Here is a 24,178-nt window from a genome sequence, read left to right as displayed (position 1 = left end):
TTTGGAGGGTACAAGTTTTGAACACCATAATTTGTTTGTTTTGTTCCATTAAGTGGAAAAGTGACATATAGACTCTGAAAAAAACCCCCACCATCTGCCTTAGTCAGAAATTTCTAGAATATCCTGTTATTTTACTATCATAAATAAATATCACATAATACGAAGAAAAAATGAACTTGTATCAGAGGTCCTAGTCAAGACATCAGGTAACAAAAGGAAGCCCACAGGTACACTTTCTGAGCTTGCCATGACAAGTGGAATGTGTCTGAAGAAGCAGCAGTGTGTGTGGTGCAGACTTCTCTGAGCTAGTCACACTAGCCTGCCATTAAAATCAGTGGAGAGGAAGAGACATGTGAAAGACACAAGTCATACAGATGTTGTACCGCAAGCACCTAACGCTGGGTGAAACACAATCCATCCAGTAAGATTATAGGCGTTACACTGAATCCCTTTGGGCCACATTTCCCCCAGTTTAAAATACAATTAATGCTTCCTTATTTCTGTTGAGCTTGTAGGCACACCTGCTTAAAGAATTGTTGCTGGTTGCACATCTGCACAACACAGTATGGAAGGGACTCTGCACCTCAGACAAGTCTCTCAAGAGAAATAAGAGAAACTTCATTAAGTTAACAAAAGTCAGCTCAAATCTTTACAAGTAGAAGGAGTGAGTCCTACAAAAGACTGTGTTGTGTCAAGATACATGAAATAGCTCAGAAAAATGTCATATTATTGCTTTTTATTTGTTAAAAATAACTGCTTTCAAACACTGATAATTTGTTTTGGTAAGAATTATAATATTAAAATCCTAACAGCATCCTGTGTAAAAATATTTTTTCTTTTAAAGAAGATAATCTCATAGCCATCATATTTTACCTGAGAGGTTTATGATGGAAGTCAAAATCACTTCTATCACATCTAGAAACTGTTATAAATAATGTATCATTAATAAGTTGTTCAACTGTGATGGTTCTGAAAACTTCAATACATTCAGATGTGTTTGCTCCACTAGAGTTCATCACTCTGGCAAAGTAAGCAAGATTTTACATTTTAGAATATTTTAGAAAATTACTGTTCAGTCTTCCATTTCTACGTGCAGTCCCCACTGTTCTTGAAATTGCAGGAGATATATTTCTTGGTCCTCTGATGATTTATCAGATACCTCTTTCTCATACAGTCTGGACAAAATTCGCTCTTTGTCAGGATCATCACACTTGAATACTCCTTCACACACCCGATTTTCAACACTGGACAGGGTAGGAATATACAGTCTTCCAGTGTGAGGATCCCAATCTACTAATATGGTCTGTTCACCCTCTTTAGCTGTGAGGCCCTGTGTTATTTTTTCCAGCTGAGGATAGGTTATCTGCCCAGATTTTCCAGTATCAAAGTCCACCAAGTTGATATGGGTCCCACCTGTCAATTCATCTGCTGCATCAACCATCTTCAAACTAAGTACCTCTATTTTCTGCCCCAAAAAACGGTCAGCTGCCCTCACGTCTAGCTGGGGGCAATATGGTTGTCCTGTTTTCATATTCTCCAAGTTCCCCAAGGCAACCTGCGGCTCACCTAGTAGTCCCCTGGGGGCAGAAGTCTTCTCTTGCAGTTCCTGAGCAGGACTGAAGTCTTCAGCCCTTACATCATGTTCATACTCTACAGTCTCTGCACTTTTCTGTCTCAAAGTATTCTTTGTTCCAGGATGGCCACAGGATGGCCAGTTCCCAGTTTGGTCCCCTCCTGCTAAAATCTCCTCTTCAAGTGAAGTCTCTTCATGTGAAGTCTCAAGCAAGTGTTTTGTTTCCAGCACTTCTTTTGAAGGCAAATCCTTCTCTTCAGTGCCACTGTAAACAGTGTAATAACGGGGACTTTTCCTTTCTGATAGATGACTGGACTCCCGAGATGGCTTGTACTCATCCCCATTAACAGTGATAAGGTTGACCACTATTTTCTCACACGGTATGAAAACTCTTTCCCTGCATTTGTCAGTGTAGTGCCATACCTGGAAAGCAAAAATATTTTTATTTGTGTGAAGTATAACAACATTCAATCTTGCTGCTTTTTATACTGTCATATATTTTTAAGGTATAAGGCTAGATTAGACTTTATCAGGAGATTATTTCAACTCAGGGAAGAAACCTCCAGGAGTGTTAATATGCTCCACTTTTTTTGTTCTATCTGAAGTAAAATTGCATCATGTATCTAATGTCCCTTTTCTCATCTTCCCTATGTGAGAATAATGGGTAGAACAATTCTGTCAAATTCTGGTTTTGTTTCCATCAGCACCGGCTCAAGTGACTTTGAAGAAAACATTAGATTTTTCCATGCTTCAAAGGTTACAGAATCTATTCCACTTTTTTAACAAGCAAAGAGGAAATGCAGTCAAAACCACATCCCACAAGTACAGAGTCAGGTACCATGTTACAGTATATCTTACAGAGAATTAAATATCATGTTTCCTTTCAGAGAGGAAGCTATACATCAGGTTGAAGAGTGGTGTATGGAGCCTCCATTGTGCCATCTGTCACAGCATGCTTTTGTGACTCTGTGATAAACCATCTAGTTAAACAATAGGAATCTTTCTGAAACGAGTAATATTTCTAACAGGAATAAACACTGTATGAGCAGTCACTAAAGGGAAGTGCAACAGAAAAACAACCAAAAGCTGCACTTCAGTGCTTTCAAGCTTGAATGGAAGACCAAGACTACTAACTGATGCACCAAATAGTCTGAAAGCTCCCCTAGGCCAGAAGTGCTGGGCCAAACCAAACTGCTTATCCCCCCTGACCACACAGGGTGCCCATGTAGAATAGATTTTGTAGGTTGGGAAAGCCAGAGAGCATCATATTCATTTGCTGCCTTAACATCAACTGAATCCAGAGGCGGAGAAATAAAATTGAGGGTGGACATAGTGTAATATGAGGATGATGAGGCACTGGAACAGGTTTCCCAGAGAAGTTGCAGATGCCCCGTCATTGCGGGTGTTCAAGGCCAGGTTGGATGGGGCTTTGAGCAACCTGGTCTGGTGGAAGGTGTCCCTGCCCATGGCGGGGTAGCTGGACTACATAATCTTTGAAGGTCCTTCCAACCCAAACCACTCTGTGATTTCACAAGTCTGTGATAAAGCTGGTGCCTCTTCAAGTGCAGGAGGTGTCTCCATGCACATCCGAACACATTGCTCTACTCCTTCTGAACCCTTGGAACGTTCTGTGAACATTTCTCCTGTTGCTTCTGTGCTGCTCTAGATTTCTTCAGAAAGATCAGCATGTTGAAACCAACTCCCTTGTACCTCCCATCCCACAGTGTCATGCAGGTTGAATTAACATCAAAGTGTTCATTCATTATTGTAATTTTATGTTTATAGTCAAGTGATTTTTTTAAAGATAGCTGTGAGAAAGCTCTGCTGGGCTCATGACTTGGAAACCAGGAATATTTCTTAGACTTTATGCCATCTTTCTAAAACTCAATAAACTTTGCAGCTCTAAGAAACTTACAAACATTTTTACATAGAAAGTGTATTTGGGCTGTTTAAATAACAGAATGTGGTTTTTTATATATTTTTGGGCGTTAGGAAATGGTGCCATATTTGAAAGTATAGTTGAAATCCAGATTAAATTATCTCTATGATGCACACATTAAATCCTTCACAATTACAATTAAGTGGAAAAATCTGGTAATACCCAGTAATAATCCAAGAAAACATCATACGATTTCTGTACTGCTTTAATTATCTTCCCTTCTTGTTTCTGAATTCAACCAACTAATAACTTTTATTCACTAAATCTCTACAGCGCTTCTTCCTATATAAATTTAAGGAGTGCTGACTGCCTAACAGAGCTTGTCTCAGCGCACCTCAGACTGTGCTTATGGCAATAACATTTCCCAAATGAACAGCTCTGTTCTGATCTTCATTAGCTCTGGTCATCTTTTCAGATCTGGTCATCTTTTTAGACACAGTTGCTAACTTGAATGATTACTCTCTTTTCCTTGCATTTAATAACCCTAAATGTGATGTTCTTTTTGTGATATCAGTAGCAACTAGAGCTTTTGTTTGCAGCTAGCCTGGGACTCTGGCTCAGAGCCCTGGAAAATACACACACCTGCTGTGAGTGTCAAGGTTGGCAGTGACATCCCGCAACAGAGAACACTTACCAGGTTTGTTGGATGTTTCTGTTTACTGACATGAATATACTTGTGCACACAATAGCATATCATTGAAATAAAAAGGACAGCAAGCATGATAGGCAGAACATATCCAAATATGACTGTCATAGCCTCATCTGCTGTTTTATCTGTTAACAAAACAAAAGTTTTCATTATACTGAGCAACATTTTAATGCATTCAGATAGTAATGTGTGCACTCACCATACATCCTGTATCCAGAAATTGCTTTCTGGATATGGGATGCAAACATCTTAGATAAGCAAGTAATTTGCAGGAAATTAAAAAAATTACATTTGAGCTACAGGACAAGTTTTTATTATTATGTAAATTATAAATTAAATTCTAAAAAGAAGTAACAACCCCTTCCTCAGGTTCTCCTGCTGCTAACTTCAGACTGACTCACATCTGCCACTCCCAAACATCATTCAAGGAGAAACAGATATTCTTCATTCACTAAGACTCCAAGAATGCAGATCTTTTTCTTCAGAGGTGCTGATGTACTTTCCAGTCAGTAGATCTCAGGTATGTTTTATTAAAAGCAAAGATTTTTTTCATCGGTACAAATACATAAAGAGGGGAAAAACAATGCTTCACTCTCAGAATGGATACATAAAAAAACTTACAAACCTAATCACCCCGATTTTTTCTAACTTGCATCTTCTTTTTGTAATTTACCAGTTTACACATACCTTTCAAGGTAGCAATGCAATATTCTTTGGAGAACCCACTGTGCAAAAGTGGTGTGGTGACATGTATCTGTGCACTGACACAATAAGCTGTTCCAGGTTCTAACCAGGGCACAACCAAGGTGGTGTTGCTGATAGAGAACCACCACTGAAAGACAAAAAAAAGATTACTTTTTTTTTTCTCCTGTAACCCCTCAGTTACAGGAAAGTAAAGATCTTCTATACAAAATGTGTCACAAGCACACATATTTTCTGGAAAGAATGATACTGTAAGAACTGTAACTGCATCCTTTTTTTTTTTTTCCAAATGCAATAAAAACCTCAAGTTATTTCATAGGTCACGTCCTCTGAATACTTTACCTTCCATTCAATCATTCTTCTACTGAACAATTTCATGCTTTATATGAAGTAGCACCATGTGCCACCAGTCAGCCACATTCTCACGCTGATTTTTGCAATGGAGCTAAAGCATCATTCCAGTGTTGTCCTGACCCAAAGGCCAGTGGAAGGCACACAGTTCCACAAAATCTTTCAAACTGGGTTGTTCTGGTAAAGATAGGAGCCTTAGAATAATGGGTGCTATGTAGACCTTGCAGTCTAAAGTAAAGTAATTACTATATGTCAAATGTATTGATGAAAAAGAAAAAACAAAACCCACAACACAACCAAAAAGCCACAAAACCCCTTTTGTCTACCTCTAATTGCTAATCTTGGCATTTTAATATCTCTTTTGACAGAAGGTGACCTTTCTGGTATAAAGTTTCTTGTACCTTTTCAGGAAGTTCAGAGATTTGCCAGAAAGATACTGTGCCTGGAGGATGGGAACAGGAGAGTGAATGTTTTTGTAACTGATCACTGAACTCTTCCTCACCTACGGTGTTTAAGCTGGGAACTACTACTTGCTAATGACATGTAAATCAGCAGAAGCATCAGATGTGATGACAAAGGATGCATTTTATCATGACGTATTATGAATACTGCCAGAAGTTGACTGGCTGGGAGCAGCCCTGCCGAAGAGGACTGGGGACAGGCAGCAAGAACATGAGCCAGCCAACGTGTCCTCACAGCAAAGGAAGCCAACAGCATCCTGTTCTCTGTTAAAAGAAGAGAGAGCAGATGGAGGGGAGGGATTACCGCCCTCCACTCAGTGCTCATCAGGCCATGTCTAGAACATCATGACCGGTTTTGTCCCACTCAATACAGAAAAGATTGACGAACTGGAATGGGTTAGTAGAGGATCACCAAGATCCTCAACCTCCAGGTGCTGGAGCACCTTCACTGTGAGGGGAAGCTGAGGGACTGGAGTTTGGTCCATGTAGGGAAGAAGGGATGGCTTCAGCGGGGAGGACCTAATAGCGGTCCCCAGGATGACCCGTCAAGACGACAGAGTCAGGCTCCTCACCATGCTGAATGCAGGAAGGGTGGAGACAATGGACATAAGTTCAAAAAGGGACATAAGTTCAAACAGAGGTCCAGACTGGATACAAAGAAATTACTTTCTCCCTAGGAGGAAAGTCAAGTAGTGAAACTGGTTGTGCAATCTCCATCCTTGGAGGCTTTCAGGATGCAACTGGACAAACCTTGAGTGACCTGGTCTGAGCTCACAGCTGATCCTGCTTTGGAAAGGACTTTGGACTAAAGACTTCCTGAGCTCCCTTCCAACCTGTATGATCCTACAGTTCCTGTAAGGCTATCAATCCTGTTTTCATCAGACAAAGTGCATTTAAAGAGCAGAGATTTAATAAGTGCAGTTCTACAGCCTTTTCAAATCTTACCCGCTTCTTTGTTTTTTTGTTAAGGACAGACACGTTGTATTGCAGGCCAGGATACACTTGAAGCAGAGATACGGATTCTTCCTCAGGACTCTTCTTCCACTTCTCAGGAGCAGTCAGAATGATTGAAATAGATTTCTCAGTAGAAGACACACTTACCATGGGTGGATCAATTTTAGCTGGAAAAATGAACATGTACAAAAAGCAGACGAATGCAGCAGAGGCATACTGATTTGACCACGCAGGGTTTTTTTAAAGTGGATGATACTAAATTTTTGTAATGTTTTAGGGAGTCTAAATAGGGCTTTGAACAATTAATTTATATTGACAGAAAATTATTTCATCAGACAACTTAGAGGATCTTTACAGTGAGAAGGTGAATATTGACTTGGAATTTTGCCTAGGAATTCCTGTGACTTTGCAGGATAAACAACCTTGAAAATCAATTTGCTAAAACAAGCTAAATTACCAATATGTTCTTAGATTATCTGGCGCAGATAAGAGATATTGTGCTCTAGAGTACGATTACTGCTTGGTTTAATAAGGCCTTTTCAAAATCTGAGTTCTTTATGCTATGGATGGGCCACAGCTTTTATTTGTCTTGAGTAAAGATTTACCATAGCATAAAACAATATTCAGTTTATGTAAGACCATATATACACCACACATATATCCAAATTCTAATACAATTTTTTCAAAATACTTCTGCCAAAAGCATAAATGTGAAACAACTGCAAAAAAATCTAACCTCATGGTCAAATTAAAATATTATCCTCTATGAATGCACGTGCAGTCTGAGCACACAGATTAATCCAGGCCATAGAACATCTGGCTGCATGATTAGCTTTCCTTACTGTCTGTAAGAGGGTTGAATCGTGTGGTCTCTATCCAGTCAGAGCACATCCCATTTAAGAAGGCTTTAACGCTCGCATAGTATTGTTCTTCGTAGTCGGAGGTCTCACTGGACAGGTCACACCATGTTCTGTTGATATTCCTGCATTCTGGCTTTCTAATCCATTTGCCAACACCGTATCTATATTGAAAAAGAAAGAGAAAGGAGCTGTACAAAAGCTATTGCCATGATATTGGTCACCTGATAATATAACACAGGAACTGCTATTATGGCTGATAAAAGAGTTTACTTGTTTTGCAGAAATCTACATTTCTAGGAATACCCAACTTTTTCTGAGATAAAACACAAGATTGCCGCAAGTTTTTAATGAAAAATAAATGAGAGTAGGCCCTATCCAGAAGAGGCCGTATGGAACTAATAGAGATGTTGCTGCTACTAATCTAGTTTTGCTTGCACAGACTGGAGATCTCTCAACTTCAGTCTACACAGCTTTAGTTTAAACACATGATAACAGTCAGGGTAATTATTTATATATAGGCAAAGAGTTCTGTTAGTGGTTCATCCTGGTGTACAGAGACAGACTCTCCTCAGGGTCTCTAAGACGAGTGGACAGGAGACTACTCATCGCTGAGTGTTACTTCTTTTTCTAGTTGAAAAGAAAGACTCCATTGGAATACAATGAATTTCAAAACACTTCTAGTTGAAAAAGGGGCATATACCTGCTACCAACAATGCATCAGTACCGATCAGCTTTTACACACTGGTAAAAGAAAACAAGATTTCCTTGGAAAATTCCTGCCTGGATTTCATCAAAAGCTTCTGCTCCTCAAATTCACATTATTAAGAATTCCCCCTTTGGCTGCTAATTAGTAAGGGTGTGCAGCAGCTCCTACATGACTGTAGGATGGTATCACTCACCAGTATTTTCCACCTAGCTCAAGGCAATTGCTCTCCTAGGTAAGTAGAGGTACATATGAATATTTGTGTGTAAGATGGCTATACTTATGACTACAGACTCCTCTGTGGACAAGCTGACCTGTCAGAGTCAGCGTAGCTAGTGTTCTCTGAGCATTTTAGCTTATACACAATTATCTTTCATTCCATAATTACTGAGCACTCTCCCCTTTTCTAGGAGGTTTACTATGCCATTCCTGTTAGCATAGAGGGCAAGATCTGAGCAAAAGAGGTTGCAGTCTCTGTAGAAGCAACTCCATGCATTTTTAGTAGCCAGTTCCAGTCACTGAAAACTACTGGAGATCTACATTTGTTTTAGTGTCATGAAAACAGTACTAGACTGAGAGAAGTGTAAATATGAGAGGTAAAGATTGGAAGAATTACGTTACCCATGACAACAGTGCTACACCTATTTATAAGCCAAACTTCTAGCACTGTCCTTTAGAATGATCCAGTGTTCTCTTGGAGGAAATAAAGGAAATTGATTCTGGTCCTCACTCAAATGCCTTGATATCCTACAAAGGTGCAGACCTTGAAAATGTAAGGGCCTGATTCTGATCACGTTACTTGGTTTTCTACAATACTTGATAACTTCAGTGGATTTTCTCCTAGACTGGAGAGGCTTGAGGGATCAGAAAAAAATCTGTGGGGGTTGCGTCTGTTAGATAAGACCAACGGAACACTGGGTGCTGTTAATATTCCATTAAATACTACCTCTCCAGGCCTGTTTAAATGTGTACAGAAGGCTAATGTGTACAGATGCCAGTCCACAGCACAGTCCTTCTTTGTCCTTCTGTCTCATTTCTCAGGAATGCCCCTGAAAGCTTTAGTCTGTTGCATTCTATGCTTTCTTCATAGGAAGAAAGTCTCCTTACAAATGTTTTTAACTGGATCTGAAGTAAGCAGTGCCAGAGCAAAACTTAAACCCATACTGCTTAAGTCTAACCCACATTTTAGTCCTCGCTTTACTTTTTTGCAGTCATATCTTGCAAAAAAGTTTATTTTTTTAATTACTATTTAAAATGCTAAAATAAAAGTAAGTGGAGAATAAAATAAACGAGCCAACTTACACCAAATACTTCACCTTGTAGAGTACTCCATGTCCTGTGCCTTCTGGTGCTGACCAATGAAGGACATTCTTCATATTTATAGATTCAAAATGGACATTCCTAGGGTTGGGCAAAGAACAACACAACACTCCTGAGAAAGAAAATAAGAAAGGAACAACATCCACTAAGAATCTGCAAATACATGTGCTTCCAAGTTAACGAAAAACAAACAAACAAATGAAGAAACCTTAAAAAAAGCAGCCATAAAATTCTACATACTGCTGTTCTTAACATTAAAAGCACAAGGAAAAGGCTTGGAAATTCAATTTTTTCAAAAGTGCCCCTAGCTAGTGCAGTCCCAAATTCCATCTGTATGAGTGTTTTTTCTCTAGCAAAACCAGCTTTGCCATTTAGGGTAGACAATGGCAAGGAAATATCAGGGACTGGAAGCTAAAGCTAGAAAAGTTCAGCATAAAAGACACCTGCATTTTTAAAATTGTCAGGGTATTTGAATATCAGAACAATTTAACACTGGAAATTGTAAAAATATCCTCAATGCTTCAGTAGAACCTTGTCGTTGAGTGGACTTTAAAAAGTCAAACCAGGTATTTTTAAAAAGACATGTGGAGTCTAATGCAAGCAGAGCTTTACAAACAGAAGTATGACTTCACACTAGAGAATCAGAGTGGATGATCACAACAGCCCCAGTGTCATTTTATCATAGAGGTTGGTTCTCCAGAATGTCAAAAGTTAACACATACTACTAGGTCACTCATCTAAATTTCTGTTCATCGCACCAGCTTTTGAAATTAATAAACAAGCAAGACTGGGGCTCTTAAGAATCCAGTTTTGCGTCTTCCTAATACACACTCCAAATGAATAAATCTCATGGAGATGCTCACATTGCTAAATTGCTTGCAAAACAGAGGCCCATGGGCCCCGGGGTAGAATCCCAAGCTCCAAGTTGTGACTTAATCCCCAGCACCTGCTCCACGAGAGCTGCGCCCATGGGAGCAACCCAAAGACCAGCCCTGAAGCTGGAAAAGAGCTTCTCATTGCAAGTGGCCACAAGAGCATAATGGGGAAGAGAAAAGGTGACTCTGCAGTTCTTCAGGACTTTTCAAAACCCTTTAAGCTATTCTTCCAGAGATACAATTCTAGTTCTCAAGATATCAAAGGGGGACAAAGAAAGTGGGAAATAAAGCATGTTAACACAAAGAGAGGGAACCTGTCTGAATGACTAATCCTTGACCTTTGTTACTTCCCTAAGCAGACCTTAGGTTTTTTTTGTGGTATATTTCACTATTACTAGAGTAATGGTGTTCATTCTCCCTTATATGTAACATATAGTTGCTTTTGCAAGTAAAAGTCACCACCATTTCCCTGATTAACTCACTAGTTCTATCTTTCTTTGAGGCAAACAGCATAAGCTTTTCTCTTCAACACATTTATTAAGACAATGTTCTTGCAATTCTGTAGAGATCAACTACTTTAAACTGTCTTGGTGGAAATTCTGGGTATTCCAAGCCTCAAGCTGTATGTTAATGTTAACACCAAACTCCAGTCTATGCCTGCATCTGTGTCTTCAGATCATAAAGCTGTTTATGAAGGGTATTTCTAATGTTGCTCTCATCTCTAGTATTTAGCTTGTCTTCAGTGTCTTTCAATTTTTTTCTAGTCAGAGAACAAGTTTTGTCAGGTATAGTTCTTAGGGCAAGCTTATTTATTTACAAAAAGTACATAGAAAGTCCCATTTCCTTGAATGCTTGGACACGGAAATGCCCAGTGACAGTCATCTTGTAAGAGCTCAAACTATAGATGCCCGGGGATGTGAAAACAGCAGAAAGAGGCCTTCAGGAATCTGCCTTAACATTTGCTTCCAAATGAGTGATACAGAACCTAGAAAACAAAAGGTTTTGATTTCCCCCAACACAAATGTCCTCTGCAACTGCTTTAGGTAAAACTAATACAAATGTAAAGATGGAGCTGCCCAAGAAAGCCAAGAAAACAGCCTAAAATTTGCTGCATCTGTTCAGTAGAACAGAGAAGCTCCTAAACCACTAATACATATGCTACTAAGAAGAACAAACCAAAACCAGCACCATGTGGACTGTGAGAAATCACCCATGCATCAAGTTTTATTCTTTGCACCAGATCGCAGCACTAAAATGTATGAGAGTACATGAAACATATCAACTGCAGAATGAATAACCAAGAATGAAAGATTAAAAAAATATAAATATATAAATCTTAAGTCACAAAATCCTGCCCAAACCCCAGAAAGGCAACCAGCCAATCCATGTAGAAAGAGAGGGAGTGACCAAGGTACAATCAAATTTTCTGCTGCAATTTCCAAGTAGAAGGAAATACAACATAGGTATTTTCTTAGATTGCTGGGAATCAAAGCCGTAAAATGCTTCTCATTAAAACTTGGACTCTGAGCAAGGCATCTACTTTGAAGCAGTCATAAAGAGCAGAGGAAGATAAACTCTTCCATAGGTTGGTTTATCTCTCTAGTTAGGATGGACCAGACTGGGGGCACCTCTCTCCCTCCAGTGGAGATGGTGGTCAAGCCCACCAGCCCTGATCTCTGCTTCCTTGGCAGTTAAATTTATCAGAGATGCAGCTTGTCCAGGAAGGAGTGGAGGGGAACACTCTATGTCTTTACTTCTTTACATAAGAGGTATTATCTGTGCTCCATGTCCACCACAAACAAGGAGGAAAAGGAACAGAGTTCAGTTTCAACAAGAAAGGAGTCATTGGGATAAACTCCTTGTGGGAAGAGGGGCAACACATGACGATGGGTCACCTAGGAGGGCTGCTGGTTTTGAAGAGCAGATTAGAAAGCCATCTGCCAGAAATGACATTAATACAGCTGATTCTGCTTCGGGTCAGTGGGATGGACTGGGTGATCTCATAACGTCACTGCCAGCCCCATTCTGATAGGTCTTTTTATACTATCTATATATAATAATTTCTACTAATATATAATTTATACTAATAAATCTGGCAGGGATACTGCTGAAACAGGTACAACCCTAAAAAAGAACAGGACGTCCCTAAAAGCTCACTTGTCACACCTTTTTTCTTTAGAAGTTTTAAAAATATGCACTGCTTATCAGGCTAATGCAAAGTCAGGAAACTGAACTGGCCAGAGGCAGCCAGGTGATGACAGACAATGGTAATTACTTCCATTGGTTTTCTGAATATTTTTTTGTTTTCCTATACCTTTCAACATTTGTCCATCCTTGCATAAAAACGTTTATATTCCTTGAACACATCTTACAGTAGCAAGAGTCATGTATTTGTCTGTTACATGAAAATATTTTTAAACCAGTAACATATAAAGGTGGTTTTGTTGATTTTTTTTACCCCTCCTCCTCCCAGTGTGGTTTCTGCTGTGGTAAATGAAGTTTCAAAACAGAAACACTGACTGCAGCAGATGAGCCAATCTCAGAACACAGAACCCACAGACTGTATCTTTACAAGATCTAAAGCATTACAACACTGCCAGCGTGCTCCCACCTGCCACCAGCTCCATGCGATTTAGAAGGCAGAGGGACTGAGATCGTTAACTTTCCATTAGCTGCAAAAGCAAAGATTTGGTTTCTAATTCTGGTCTTGCCCCTTTAGTGAAGGGTTCTGTTTGCCCTTACAACAAAACACCCAAGCTTTTCATTCCTCAATTCTGCATCTGTAAAACAAGAATAAAACTAGCACGCTCCCCTATTTCTCCACGAAGAGTTAAGAATAAACTCCTTCATGTCTAATCAATGTTCCATAGTATCAGAAGGCATGTGTAGAAAATACATCATACGTACAGCTTGTATGGTTGTCAGTCAGGAAAGAACTCAAGTATATGTATCAGCTGCTTATTTCAGTATCTTGTCTTTAAACACAATATATCCAGTTGTGTTCTGATTTTAATTCCATTAGCCAGGATTAATAGCATGGGTGTCACATGGCCTATTTTCAGTTCGCACTGGCCTACGTGAGAGCAGAAATCAATCATACACGTTGTTTTGCTAGGTTTAGTCTGTCTTATCGATAGTCTGCAACGGCTGTCATCACTTCCCAGTATAACAAAGTCACTTCATTTTTTGCATGGAAAGTCCTGCGGCCCTTGTTATTGTCTTTGGAAACTCTGTAAATCAAACCTTGAGTAATATCATTCATCACTTCATAACCCTGCACACCTGGACTGGAAAGAAAATCATAATTTTGGCTTGCAAACTTCACCACCACAATGAAAAACCAAGTCCTGATTTTAGAATAAGCTACGGCGAGACGCTCCAAAATACACGACTTAGCCTGAAAACACCTTCACGTGCAAGCGAAAAACCGCACTGACGTCAGTGAGATTATTCACATGAGTAAGACTGCATGGCAGGTACCTCATCTTCTCTTTATGAAAGTGTCTGCTGGGTTTACAAACCTGGCCGGTTTTAATTGCATAGAGCTCCCTACCTGGTATGTGCCTTGCTGAAGCTGGTACTGTTCAAAGCTTGGTTTTGGTTATAGCCATATCTATCTACCTATCTATACACATAAGCATACACACACACATATATACACAAATATAAACACACAATTTCCACGTTACAGCTATTACCCATTCAGCGTATCTCCTTTTCATGGGTAAGGAGGCACCACTGCCTATCTCAGTGACAAACAGCTGTGTTTAATGCCAATGCAGCAGAACAAATACAGCTGCAACTACCTGTGCCCTCTTCTTATAAACAGATTTGTTAACTTTTCATGTGAGTTGGGTAACCTAGCAGCTGCAAAGCATAAAAATACATAAATATATAAGAACAGGTATTTTTTCTGTACACTGGCTGCTAAAGTTCTGGGGTGCGAAGCAGACAGAGTACCCACAGAAAGCTGACCTGCTGGCACAGAAATGCCTCCTGTGTAAGTAACTGTCACCGACCGTACCGCTCCCAAGAAGAGCGGTATGCTGTATTTTACTGTGGCATGGCTAAAAGGGTGCAGACACCAAGTTATCCAATAAAATAAAACAACCAAGAAAGTCACAGGGCTTCTCTAAACAACTGCAAGATATAATTTAATACACCGAGTGATGTGGAAAGCATTAAGGCAGAACAGCGAGCCCTACAGCAATGCAGCTTTACCCAATAGCCACAGCAGTAAAATCCGGGGACTCCTCTCCTACAGTTGTCTCAGAATTTAAAAGAGGAACTTCTTTTCCAACAACAACAGAGACTTTGACTTCAACTGCTGTTGTATTTTCTTACATGGAAGCGGCTCTTGGGAGCACCTCTGATGGAAGTGGTTCCTTTGTGCTGTGCTGACTTTATGGCCACACTGCAGGCACTCCCTGCACTTTACCATTTGCAGCTGCCACTTCAAGGCCATGGATCTAATCCATGCTCATACACCTCCGAGAGAGGGCAGCTTTTCAGACAGGCCAAGTCCCTGATTCACCTTTTCCCACTGGGAGCTTAGACCAACCAATGACGCATGAAGCAAGGTAGGATCTATGTAGGACACCGAACGTTGGCTTCTGGCAGTGCTGTAAGCCGCTGCCCTTTCTTTTGTCTTTCCGTTCAGCTTCGGGTGAGTTCCATCAAACTCCTGTAAAATCTTGCTTACTCCTCCTATGAGCTGCTGCTCTTTATTTTTTATTAATTTTTGCTCCCTTTTCTTTCTCCACCTCATCTATTTCAATGGTTATGTTGTTCTCGGTGAAAAAAATACTCCCTCAAACACATGCCTACGCAGAACATAAAATGGTCATACTCAGTCAGAACAAATGTCCAGTTAGCACCACGTTTGGTGGCACTGTCTAGCAGAGTGTTGGGGCTTTCTTTTCCAGTACATCTGCAATCTCAAGCAAGCTGGCACTGGCCATGTGGGAATGTGAGGGAGTACACCAAATGGTAGACAGGGGAACCAAGCCAAAACTGGAGATCAGTAGTTACAGAGAGGAAGGGAAACCCAGTAAAGCCAGGAATAGGCATTAGCGTCATTACCTGATATTAGTCATCTTAGCAACAATTTAAATTAGTCGACTTTTTTAAATTAAGTGGGCTTGAAATTTTTTCTCTGTGCTGATTCTTTTAGACTTGAACTCAACAGGCTGGATAACGAGGAAGAGAAGGAGAGGCACATAGGAGTCATTGCAGCTTAGCTGCCTTTCTTCTGGTGGGTTGCTAGAGCTCTAGGACTGCCAGGTCTGAAGTCAGGCTAGCAAAACCCTTTGACTTGAGCAGTGCTGGTGGGAATGTGGGGAGCAGTATGGAGGTGATTTCCTGTTTGAGTCACAACAGCACTCGAGAGCAACCACAGAGCACCCTCCCAGAAGTGGAACCCGTAACTCCAGTCACAGCCTGTTCTGAGGGGGCACAGGGAAGAGAAAGACAGGGACAGAAACCGGGACATAAGACATGAAAACCGGGTGGTGGAGCTGTTGGAAAAGCATGAGAGAAGAGGTGGGGAAACATTAGAGAAGGATAAGACCTGGGCATGTGGGGTTTGTTTTCGAAGAAATAGGCAGGCTGCCATTGGAAACAGGTGAACCTGAGGAGGTTATCTGGGGGAAAAGTGCAAAAGGAAATACAGCCTGAAGAATGGGAGAGATGCAAAAGGGGACTAAAGCTGCAGCTTGCCTTGACATGTTCTCCTCCTCCATGTGAAACCTTGTGTTTGTTTATGCAAACCATGTCCTAACTATAAAAACACTTCTACAGAGAGTATTGGTCAAAGAATGTTTCAGACTCAGTCCAGAATAACCCAACTTCAGAAAGGTGGAGAAAGTCTCCCCAGTCTATTGAAGGCTTGCTAGGAGGCAGCCAATGAGAGCCATGGCAACTGACATCCATTCCTTTTTTCTAGCTTGTATGACAGAAACTAAACAAACTGAATTTTCTTCCCACTATGCTGATGGTTTGCAAGTGCAAGAGTAAAGCTCACACTACCTTACCATGCCTTGCTGCAAAAAACCTTCCTTGATGCACTCCAGCAGGAGAAAGTTATTCTAGGCATGTTTTCTATCAATTCCAAGTGATCAATACTGGCCTGAAACAAGATGAGTAAAATTCATGGTGTGCTTGTCTAAAATTACTCAGAACCCCTTCAAGGCTTTCAGAGTCATAATCCCTTTGAATGAGTTTCTGTTAAGTTTGGAATGCAAAACCACCTGGTCAACAAGAACTAAATTAATTTTAAAAGCCCGCTGTTGGCACAATTCATGACACAACAGCTGGTTTTTAAAACAGATGTTTTGAAGTTATATAAAATATTAATAATAGCCCAACTGTCCAGTGTTTCATTTTGAGGACTTTCTTTGCTCCCTAGAACATGCTTAGCATTACCAATTTATTACTGTTTAGATCAACCACAACCCAACAGCCAAGAAAATGAAAGCTTAATTAGACTACCTTACATTAGAATACATCTTATATTGGCTTTTCAAAATACCCAAAGTTTAAGTAAGCTTTCTGTTTGAAATACTGTAAAAACTATGCTGTGTGACAGTTACCTGATGAACCTCAATACACCACATTTCAGAACACTCCTAATACATCCTTACATAAAATATCTATTTTTTACACATAAACTGAGCAAAATTAGTTTTGGCTTTCATCTTTTAGTGCTGGCTATTATCTATTAGGCAACAACTGTCAATTCTAATTCCAATCAGAATTGACAGGGACTGTACTGGTAGGAAAAGCTTAAATAGGAGAGATTCAGGTTAGACATAAGGAAGTTCTTTACTGTAAGGGTGGTGAGGCACTGGAATGGGTTGCCCAAAGAAGCGGTAAATGCTCCATCCCTGGCAGTGTTCAAGGCCAGGTTGGACAGAGCCTTGGGCAACGTGGTCTAATGTGAGGTGTCTCTGCCCATGGCAGGGAGGTTGGAACTAGATGATCTTAAAGTCCTTTCCTATCCAAACCATTCTATGATTCTATAACAGCATTGTATTTATTGCCCCACAGGTGTTGCTCCTTGCTCTCTGATGTACTGATGACTTGTCTAGAGAAGGGATTTTACTTTTCTTGGAGTCCAAACTAATTTAGTTAGATAAATTCTTGATTTTGAATCCACATTTTCCCTTGGACAGGAGATCAAGTGTGATACCAATGGAGGATAAGAACTTGCTGTCATTTCTGAGAGAAAGGCAATCCTCAAAAAAGAAAAAAGATGCAAGTCAAATACCTTCTTCTGCATCCAGGATCTGAGAGGAAGGGCCAACACTCCTATCAAACTTGCAGTGCTGCCTCTCTCACAGGTAATTGGGCTTCCACACAGCCACCCCTGTCTGAATGAGCATAAATGGCCTATTTCCAGTCCCCAGCCCCAAACAGCAGGAGGCAATTTCAAGTTCCCTCAGTGGGACAGTCAGCATGGCTCTTCCATGGTGCTGGAGACCAGCCGGCAACAACCCCAGCAGACATGAGGCAGCACTGCTGTGCATCTCTGCCTCTTTGAAGCACTCACGGAATTATTTTTCCCTCTTATGCCCCACATTTATGCCTCTGCCCAGAGATAACAAAGGACCCAAGTGCCTCTGGGAAGCAACTGCTTGTAGAGAACCCACAATAAATGAGGGTTTCCTGGGGCACACGCCCATTTCTGTTGGCCTCCTGTCAGGTATGGGCTGATGTTTTTTGAGGCACTGTATGACTGTTCAGAGTGTCCCATAGTAATTTCAGATGTGAACAAATCGGAACCTGATTATAGGTATAGTAGTATTTTTAGTATCTTTCCTGTACCCAACAAGCATTTTTTTGTTAAAACCACCAGTCATGATTTTTAGACTCATTTATCCACCCACAGGTTAAAGTGATTTTGCTGTACAGAGGAAGTTATTCAGCATAATCATCTACGTCTTTTACGCATAAGTTCACAAAAGACTGCCTCAGAAATGGTTTTGAAGGCGGTAACATGCACAGCTGGGACAGCTGACATTCAAGGGAACAGCCAACACATTTCAATGAGATCAGAAGGAGCCTGACCATCACCTGGGCTGGCGGAGAAGCCAGCTCTCAGTCATATTTGAGTGACTGAAAGTTAGTTTAGACTTGGAGAGCTGAACAGGTCTAGATCTGTACCTGTCTGTTACCTTCTTACAGTGGGAAAAAGCCTGTCAGCAATTACACACGCCTCAGCTTTCCCAGGGCACAGTTTTCAGTGCTTCTGAGCCACATCCTGTACATTAATATTTTGACTATAGTACCCCCTAAGAGCAGAATATTGGTATACTTTCAGAAAAGACAAGGAAAGCAAAAAGAAATTTAGTCTTTTGAAAACCAGACGCAATAATAAATACTAGCTCAACTGCTCTCTCCAGCCTTTAAGAAACTAGTAGGAAATAAATTAACCCTTTTCATCTAAGAGATGTAAATACCTACTCATGTGTGTTCTTATACACAGAGTGTGATTAAGCTTAAACACATAAATCTTGGTAACATATAAGCATATAAGATCCTTTCACCCCCTCAAGCAACATACTTATTCTTTTATTCTTTTACATCTCTTTGGACACTTTCCTGTTCCCATCACAGAAAAGGGAGTAGAAAATGGAAAGCTGAAAAACAGCTAATCTGTCAGGTGAGATTTAACTCAAGGTGATGGGGTATAAAGAAGGGAAGAGTCGTCTTCCTTCTGTCCCTTCATTGAGCTTAAAATACTCTTGGAGTAGTCAGGCAGACAGGAAAGGTCATCTATTTTCCATAAGAAAGAGATATAGTTGATTTAATCTCTTCTGATGTATACTATCCTACATCTCCAGCCCTAGAACTTGCTTCCTTCTGTTTCTGATTTACCTAGTTTTACTGTACTGTTTTCAAGATAGGATGAGCAGTCAATAAAAACCTGCAAGTTACTGGTACACCAAGTATAAAGCACACAGATCTGCACATCATTTAAACACAGCTCTCCAGGAAAACCTCATTCTTATCTAGAGATAGGCTTGGCTTCCAGAATTCAGGGTCTTATAAAGCTAAGCTTCTTAAAATATGGAAGCTTTCATTTGGTTCATAAAAAGGGTGATTTTTCTCTCTCTTAGCTATTAATCCTGTAGCTGTAGCTAATCACCACTTCTTGGAGAGAAATCAGTCAGCAGAAATAAGTTTGTACAAGCCACTACTATAAAAACAAACATAAACTGGAACCACACATGCACAAATGACTTGAGTAATTCTAACCACTTGCTTCTCTTGAAATTAAGACTATAAAGGCCACTAAAGAACAACAGCCACAGAAAGGTAAGGTTATCAGCTACAATTGTGAACCTGAATGCTTGCATGGGGAACTGCAACCCACATCTAAGTTCTGGACTTTAATTACAAATCCCAACAGTGTTGGAAGATTCTCTATAAAATGAATCACCTCCTTTAACCATTTCTATTCCTAATTACCAGGCAGTAAGTTGTGCCAAGTTGTGGAAATAATAAGGAAAGCCAAGCACTAGGGCACAGATCGCAACAATGTCTGAAAGAGCCTGGCATGAGACTGGAAGATAAAGTTGAGAAGAGAAGGATAAGCCTTTTGACTATATGAACATGACAATCCTTCTTCACATACTGTAGTTCTCCTTATGCTAATATTCCTTTTTGTTTATTTCTATGTTACATTTATTCTTCTCTCCTTCATGCTGGCAGAGCCAGGAAATATCACATAAAACCCCCCAATCTCAGCCCTCCCTTATACTGCCACTCTTATTACTGAAGCTTCATGCCCTCTCTGGTAAACACATAGATTATCACTACTGTGAATGCAGTTCAATCTTGATGAGTATATAGACTTATACTAGGTAATACAAAATATTATATGCACAAAATCATCAAGTTTTCTGAGCATTCAAAACTCACTATGTAATACAGTATTTTCCCCTCTGCGTTTCTCAACTCTACTATTGCATGAACAGTATTTTCTTCTTTGAATCATTTAGCTAATCGAAGAAGACAATTGTCTGTGTGTTCTGACCGCATTTGGGTAATATGCAGCTATCACTTCAAACTTCCCAGGATGCACACATCACAGAGTATATACACAGGGCAATTAGCTTATTATGTGCATACTCCATGCCTTCTATAAGAAATAATCTGACACTTCTGTATGCTATTTAATACTTTAGCCAATACTTACTGGCTGTGTCTATGCAACAGATCAGTCTCTTCTCAAATCAAAAATATACCTTAAATAACTTCATGTCAATACCAAAACATCTTAGCACTGCTCAACTTGGAGCCAAGCATTTCCCTTCTCTCCCTCACAAATTATGACTGGCGCTCATATATGAGGTATTCATGCAGGAATAAAAGTGGTTTTCAGGCTTTGTTTCTACCAAAATAAGCCAAGCAAGTTGCTTCTGCTGTCCCAGCTTTCAGGGGGAGTGAATTGCAAAGAGCAGTCTCCCCCCTCCTCTCAAGTTCAGGAGCAGCATCCACACAGGTTCTTCAAGTTTTTAAAGCACTGCGTGCATGCTGACCTCAGGAAGCCTTCTCAAGGATTTGCTGTGTGTATGCAAGAAGGAAAGGAAGTAGATTATTAGCACTGGAATATTGCCTGCCTTCTGGGTGGTTTTAACATGATAAAATATGTCTGGGCATCTATGTAGTCACTGAACCCCAGCTCAAGGGCTTAATTACAAAGCCCATGTGGTGACTGCTTTTATCCTTTTATTCTGTATTTCCCAGAACAACATCTTGATCAAAAGGGATGTTTTGTACATTTTGAAGCTCTTGTAACTGTGAAAGAAAACATATTGATATTTGCTTAAAGGGAGGCCTGAAGCTGCTTCTCAAATCTAGATCTATTTTGTAATAAAAATATGAGAACATAGAAGATGAAAGTAAATTAAATCAGGTGTGTCAATGCAGACCAAGCAACTTATACAACTATCAGAAAACATTAAAAGGGGGAAGATTTCAAGGTCCCATCATAAGAAATGTAGTTGGTATAGCCACAAACCAACTCCAGTGAGATCTAAGGCTACATCTACAATAATGAGTAATGCGACCCAGTACGAGCAGGTCTGTTACATGAAAATGTTGGTATTGAGAAAATCTTGTCTATACTACACACATTTCAGGGTTGTTTTTTTTTCTTCTTTTTAACATCGGAGTAGCTCTACTTGCATTAGATATGCTGATGCAGCATATCCTCCAGGGCAGCTTCATCCAGAAGAAATCCAGTTCTAAAACTGCACCACAATACAGACAAAAGCACAGTAAGCGAAATGACTGAGATTTACTTCAAAATCAAATGCCTCACCTGAACAAAAACAGTAAACATGCCTTAAGTAAATCAAAATGCTTCTATTTTTGCAGTGCAGCATTAAGGCTCATTTCCCTTTCCTCAGAATAAGTATATATTGTACTATCCGTGGCATTCTTTCTTCCATATAGATCTACAAGACAGAGACTGGATTCTACGAGCCAGAAAGGTCAAGGTTTCACTAATTGCAGAAGAATGTGGTTAGGGAAACCTCCACTAGGAGCATGGAGAAGGATTTAAGATGAAGCTTAGTAAATAGATTAACATTTTACTACTTCCAAAATTCAGGATGTTCCTTACTATCCTTAGGAGTTTCTTGCAAAAATTGCTAAACTCTCCCATATGGTAAAGAAGAGTATGCTACATTTCTTGATCTTGTTGATTAAACAATGACATTTCCTTTTTTTTTTATTTGCTTTTCCATTTTCTGTGCTTTTTCATTTGTTCTAGAGTACAGATTCTTAAAACAGTGAGTGAAACACCAATTTATAAAAATCTCACGGAAGTGCAGTGAGAAATGGAATTTTTGTCCTGTGTAAAACCAGGCAATGCTCAAGGAACCTGCTAGGTGGGCACAGATCCTTAGCCAGCAATGCCCCAGAACAGAATGCAGTCAGAGACTGCTAAAACAGTAGATGTCATCCAGTAAGGATGAACTTGTACCCACTAACACACCACAGCAAAAACAAAACGTGTTTTGCTGAAAGAGGTGAAAATGGAAGCTCTAAGCCTTCAGTGTAAGGCACAGCTCTCCCTTCTGTGCTGGTATTGCTGGCTGTCAACAAATCCCCTGAAACTACGTCCAGCTAGAACCTCAGGAATGTGCAAACAGACTTCTTTCTCCCTTGAACAACCATGAGACAAAATCAACATAACTCCCTTGACATTTTTCTAAACCCTCTTTGGAATCAAAAATGGTAGTAATCCAATTTTTACATATTTTTTCTTAAGGGCAGTTGAATGACAGTTATACATGTTTTCCAAAACACTTGCAGTGATCATCAGCAGACTTAAATAAGATGAATACAATGTGGTCAGTTAACTAAAAAGAACTTGGAATTGATACCTTCTGAAAACTATTCAAAATCACTGATGCATAACGGAGTAGTTTGTGGAAAGAGTTAGGTGAGACAGAGTACTCAGTGCTACTACTCCAGAGTATTTCAGGTATGAAGAACATTGTCCAGCTCTCACAGGATCTGGAAGTTTTGCTGTGGATTAAATGGGAGCAGATTCTGTCCTTCTGTATTTAGTTTTGGAGGCAACATTTGCAGTGGAGAATAAGAGCACAAAGACAGAGTACGTTTCTAATCTCTTCAACTCGCTGCTCAGTTTTATACTCGAGGGGTAGGAAGAAAGAAATTGTGACTGGTGCTTTTAACAGCTGCAGGAGACCCAACGTGCACATGTATTCAACAGCTACAGTTTACAAGCTCATTCCCACTTGGGAATGCCCCAGTCTATAGGTGGGAGAAGGGAATCAGAGCCACTAAGGGCACTGGCATATGAGCTCGGTATCTTTGCCAAAACCCCATCCTGCCTTTTGTTTTAATCTGTCTCTTGACTGCTCAGGTAAGACTCCTGGGGATGGTGACTATCAAGCATGAAGGATGATACAGACCAAACATATTTTGGGAATCACCCCAATGACTATAACAAGGGCTATCTCAAGAGCACACTATCAACTTACAGCTGAAAGTAAATCAGCCTACAGCTTTGCAAAATGTAACTCCAGCATAACCGGGGAGAAAAGAAAAAAAAAGATGAAGCAACATTAAAGAAACACCCAGACCTCGTCTTCCAGTATCGGGGCCCAGAAACACGAGCATTACACACAGGCACTGTTGGCTAACACGAACGGCACACGGCACCCCCGCACTGGCCCGACCGGCGGCGGCAAAAGCCACCTCCCGGGCCGCTGGCTCGGCTCGGAGGGACGAGCCCGCGGAGCCGGGCCGGCTCTGCCCGCCGCGCCGGCCGCCGTGCCGGGATAACCGAGCGTGGAGACGACGGCCGGGACCCGCGGCCCGCGGAGGGATGCGCACCCGCGGGGGGCCGGCGGGCAGCGCCGCCACCTACCTGTGTGCGCCGCGGGGGGCGGCGGCAGGAGCAGCGGCAGCACCAGCAGCCAGACCGCTCCCCGCCGCGGCTGCCCGGCGCCCATGGGCGCTCACATCTCCCGAACCGAGGGTGCTCCGCTCCCCGCAGCCGCCGCTGCCGCCGCCGCGCAGCTGGAAGGAGCCGGCCAAGGCGGGCGGGGCGGGGCAGGGGAGGAGCAGCAGCCCTGCGCGGGGTGGTGTCCCCATGGAGGCTGTGGGGTGTCCCCACGGGGGGCCGTAGCGGCAGGTGGGGTGCTGTCGGGCGGTTTACGGGTTCTGCCAGGGCGGGTGGCGCTGCCGCCGGCTTCTTCTTGCCGCCGTGGCACCGGGATTTCTTCTGCTGCACCCCTCGGTGCTTCC

General features: G+C 41.1%; 1 protein-coding gene across 2 annotated transcripts; it reads right to left on the bottom strand.

The window, feature by feature from the left end:
• Positions 1 to 397: 397 nt before the first annotated feature.
• IL20RA (interleukin 20 receptor subunit alpha) lies at positions 398 to 23,931 on the bottom strand. Of its 2 annotated transcripts, none has more exons than XM_030490578.1 (7): positions 23,799 to 23,931; positions 9,495 to 9,624; positions 7,472 to 7,650; positions 6,621 to 6,796; positions 4,849 to 4,993; positions 4,147 to 4,286; positions 398 to 1,996 (listed from the first exon to the last, which is right to left on the bottom strand). In XM_030490578.1, exons 1-7 carry the CDS (start codon positions 23,881 to 23,883, stop codon positions 1,073 to 1,075), a joined length of 1,779 nt encoding a protein of 592 aa, XP_030346438.1. In that variant the 5' UTR covers positions 23,884 to 23,931; the 3' UTR covers positions 398 to 1,072. The 2 variants fall into 2 exon arrangements, with proteins under 2 accessions (XP_030346438.1, XP_030346439.1); XM_030490579.1 differs by having other exon boundaries at positions 9,509 to 9,624; positions 23,799 to 23,877.
• Between the last annotated feature and the right edge of the window lie 247 nt (positions 23,932 to 24,178).

This window comes from Strigops habroptila, chromosome 6 (genome assembly GCF_004027225.2).
Source record: "Strigops habroptila isolate Jane chromosome 6, bStrHab1.2.pri, whole genome shotgun sequence".
Taxonomy (NCBI): domain Eukaryota; kingdom Metazoa; phylum Chordata; class Aves; order Psittaciformes; family Psittacidae; genus Strigops; species Strigops habroptila.
Note: the sequence above shows the minus strand (reverse complement) of the source record. Positions and strands in the feature narration are given on the sequence as shown.

Excerpts from the sequence above, each read along its gene's own strand:
- IL20RA (XM_030490578.1), bottom strand. The coding sequence starts at position 23,883 with ATGGGCGCCGGGCAGCCGCGGCGGGGAGCGGTCTGGCTGCTGGTGCTG. Across the intron at positions 4,994-6,620 it reads ACAAAAAAACAAAGAAGCGG|TGGTGGTTCTCTATCAGCAA; the intron begins GTAAGATTTGAA and ends TTTGTCTTTCAG. Across the intron at positions 1,997-4,146 it reads AGAAACATCCAACAAACCTG|GTATGGCACTACACTGACAA; the intron begins GTAAGTGTTCTC and ends TTTGCTTTCCAG.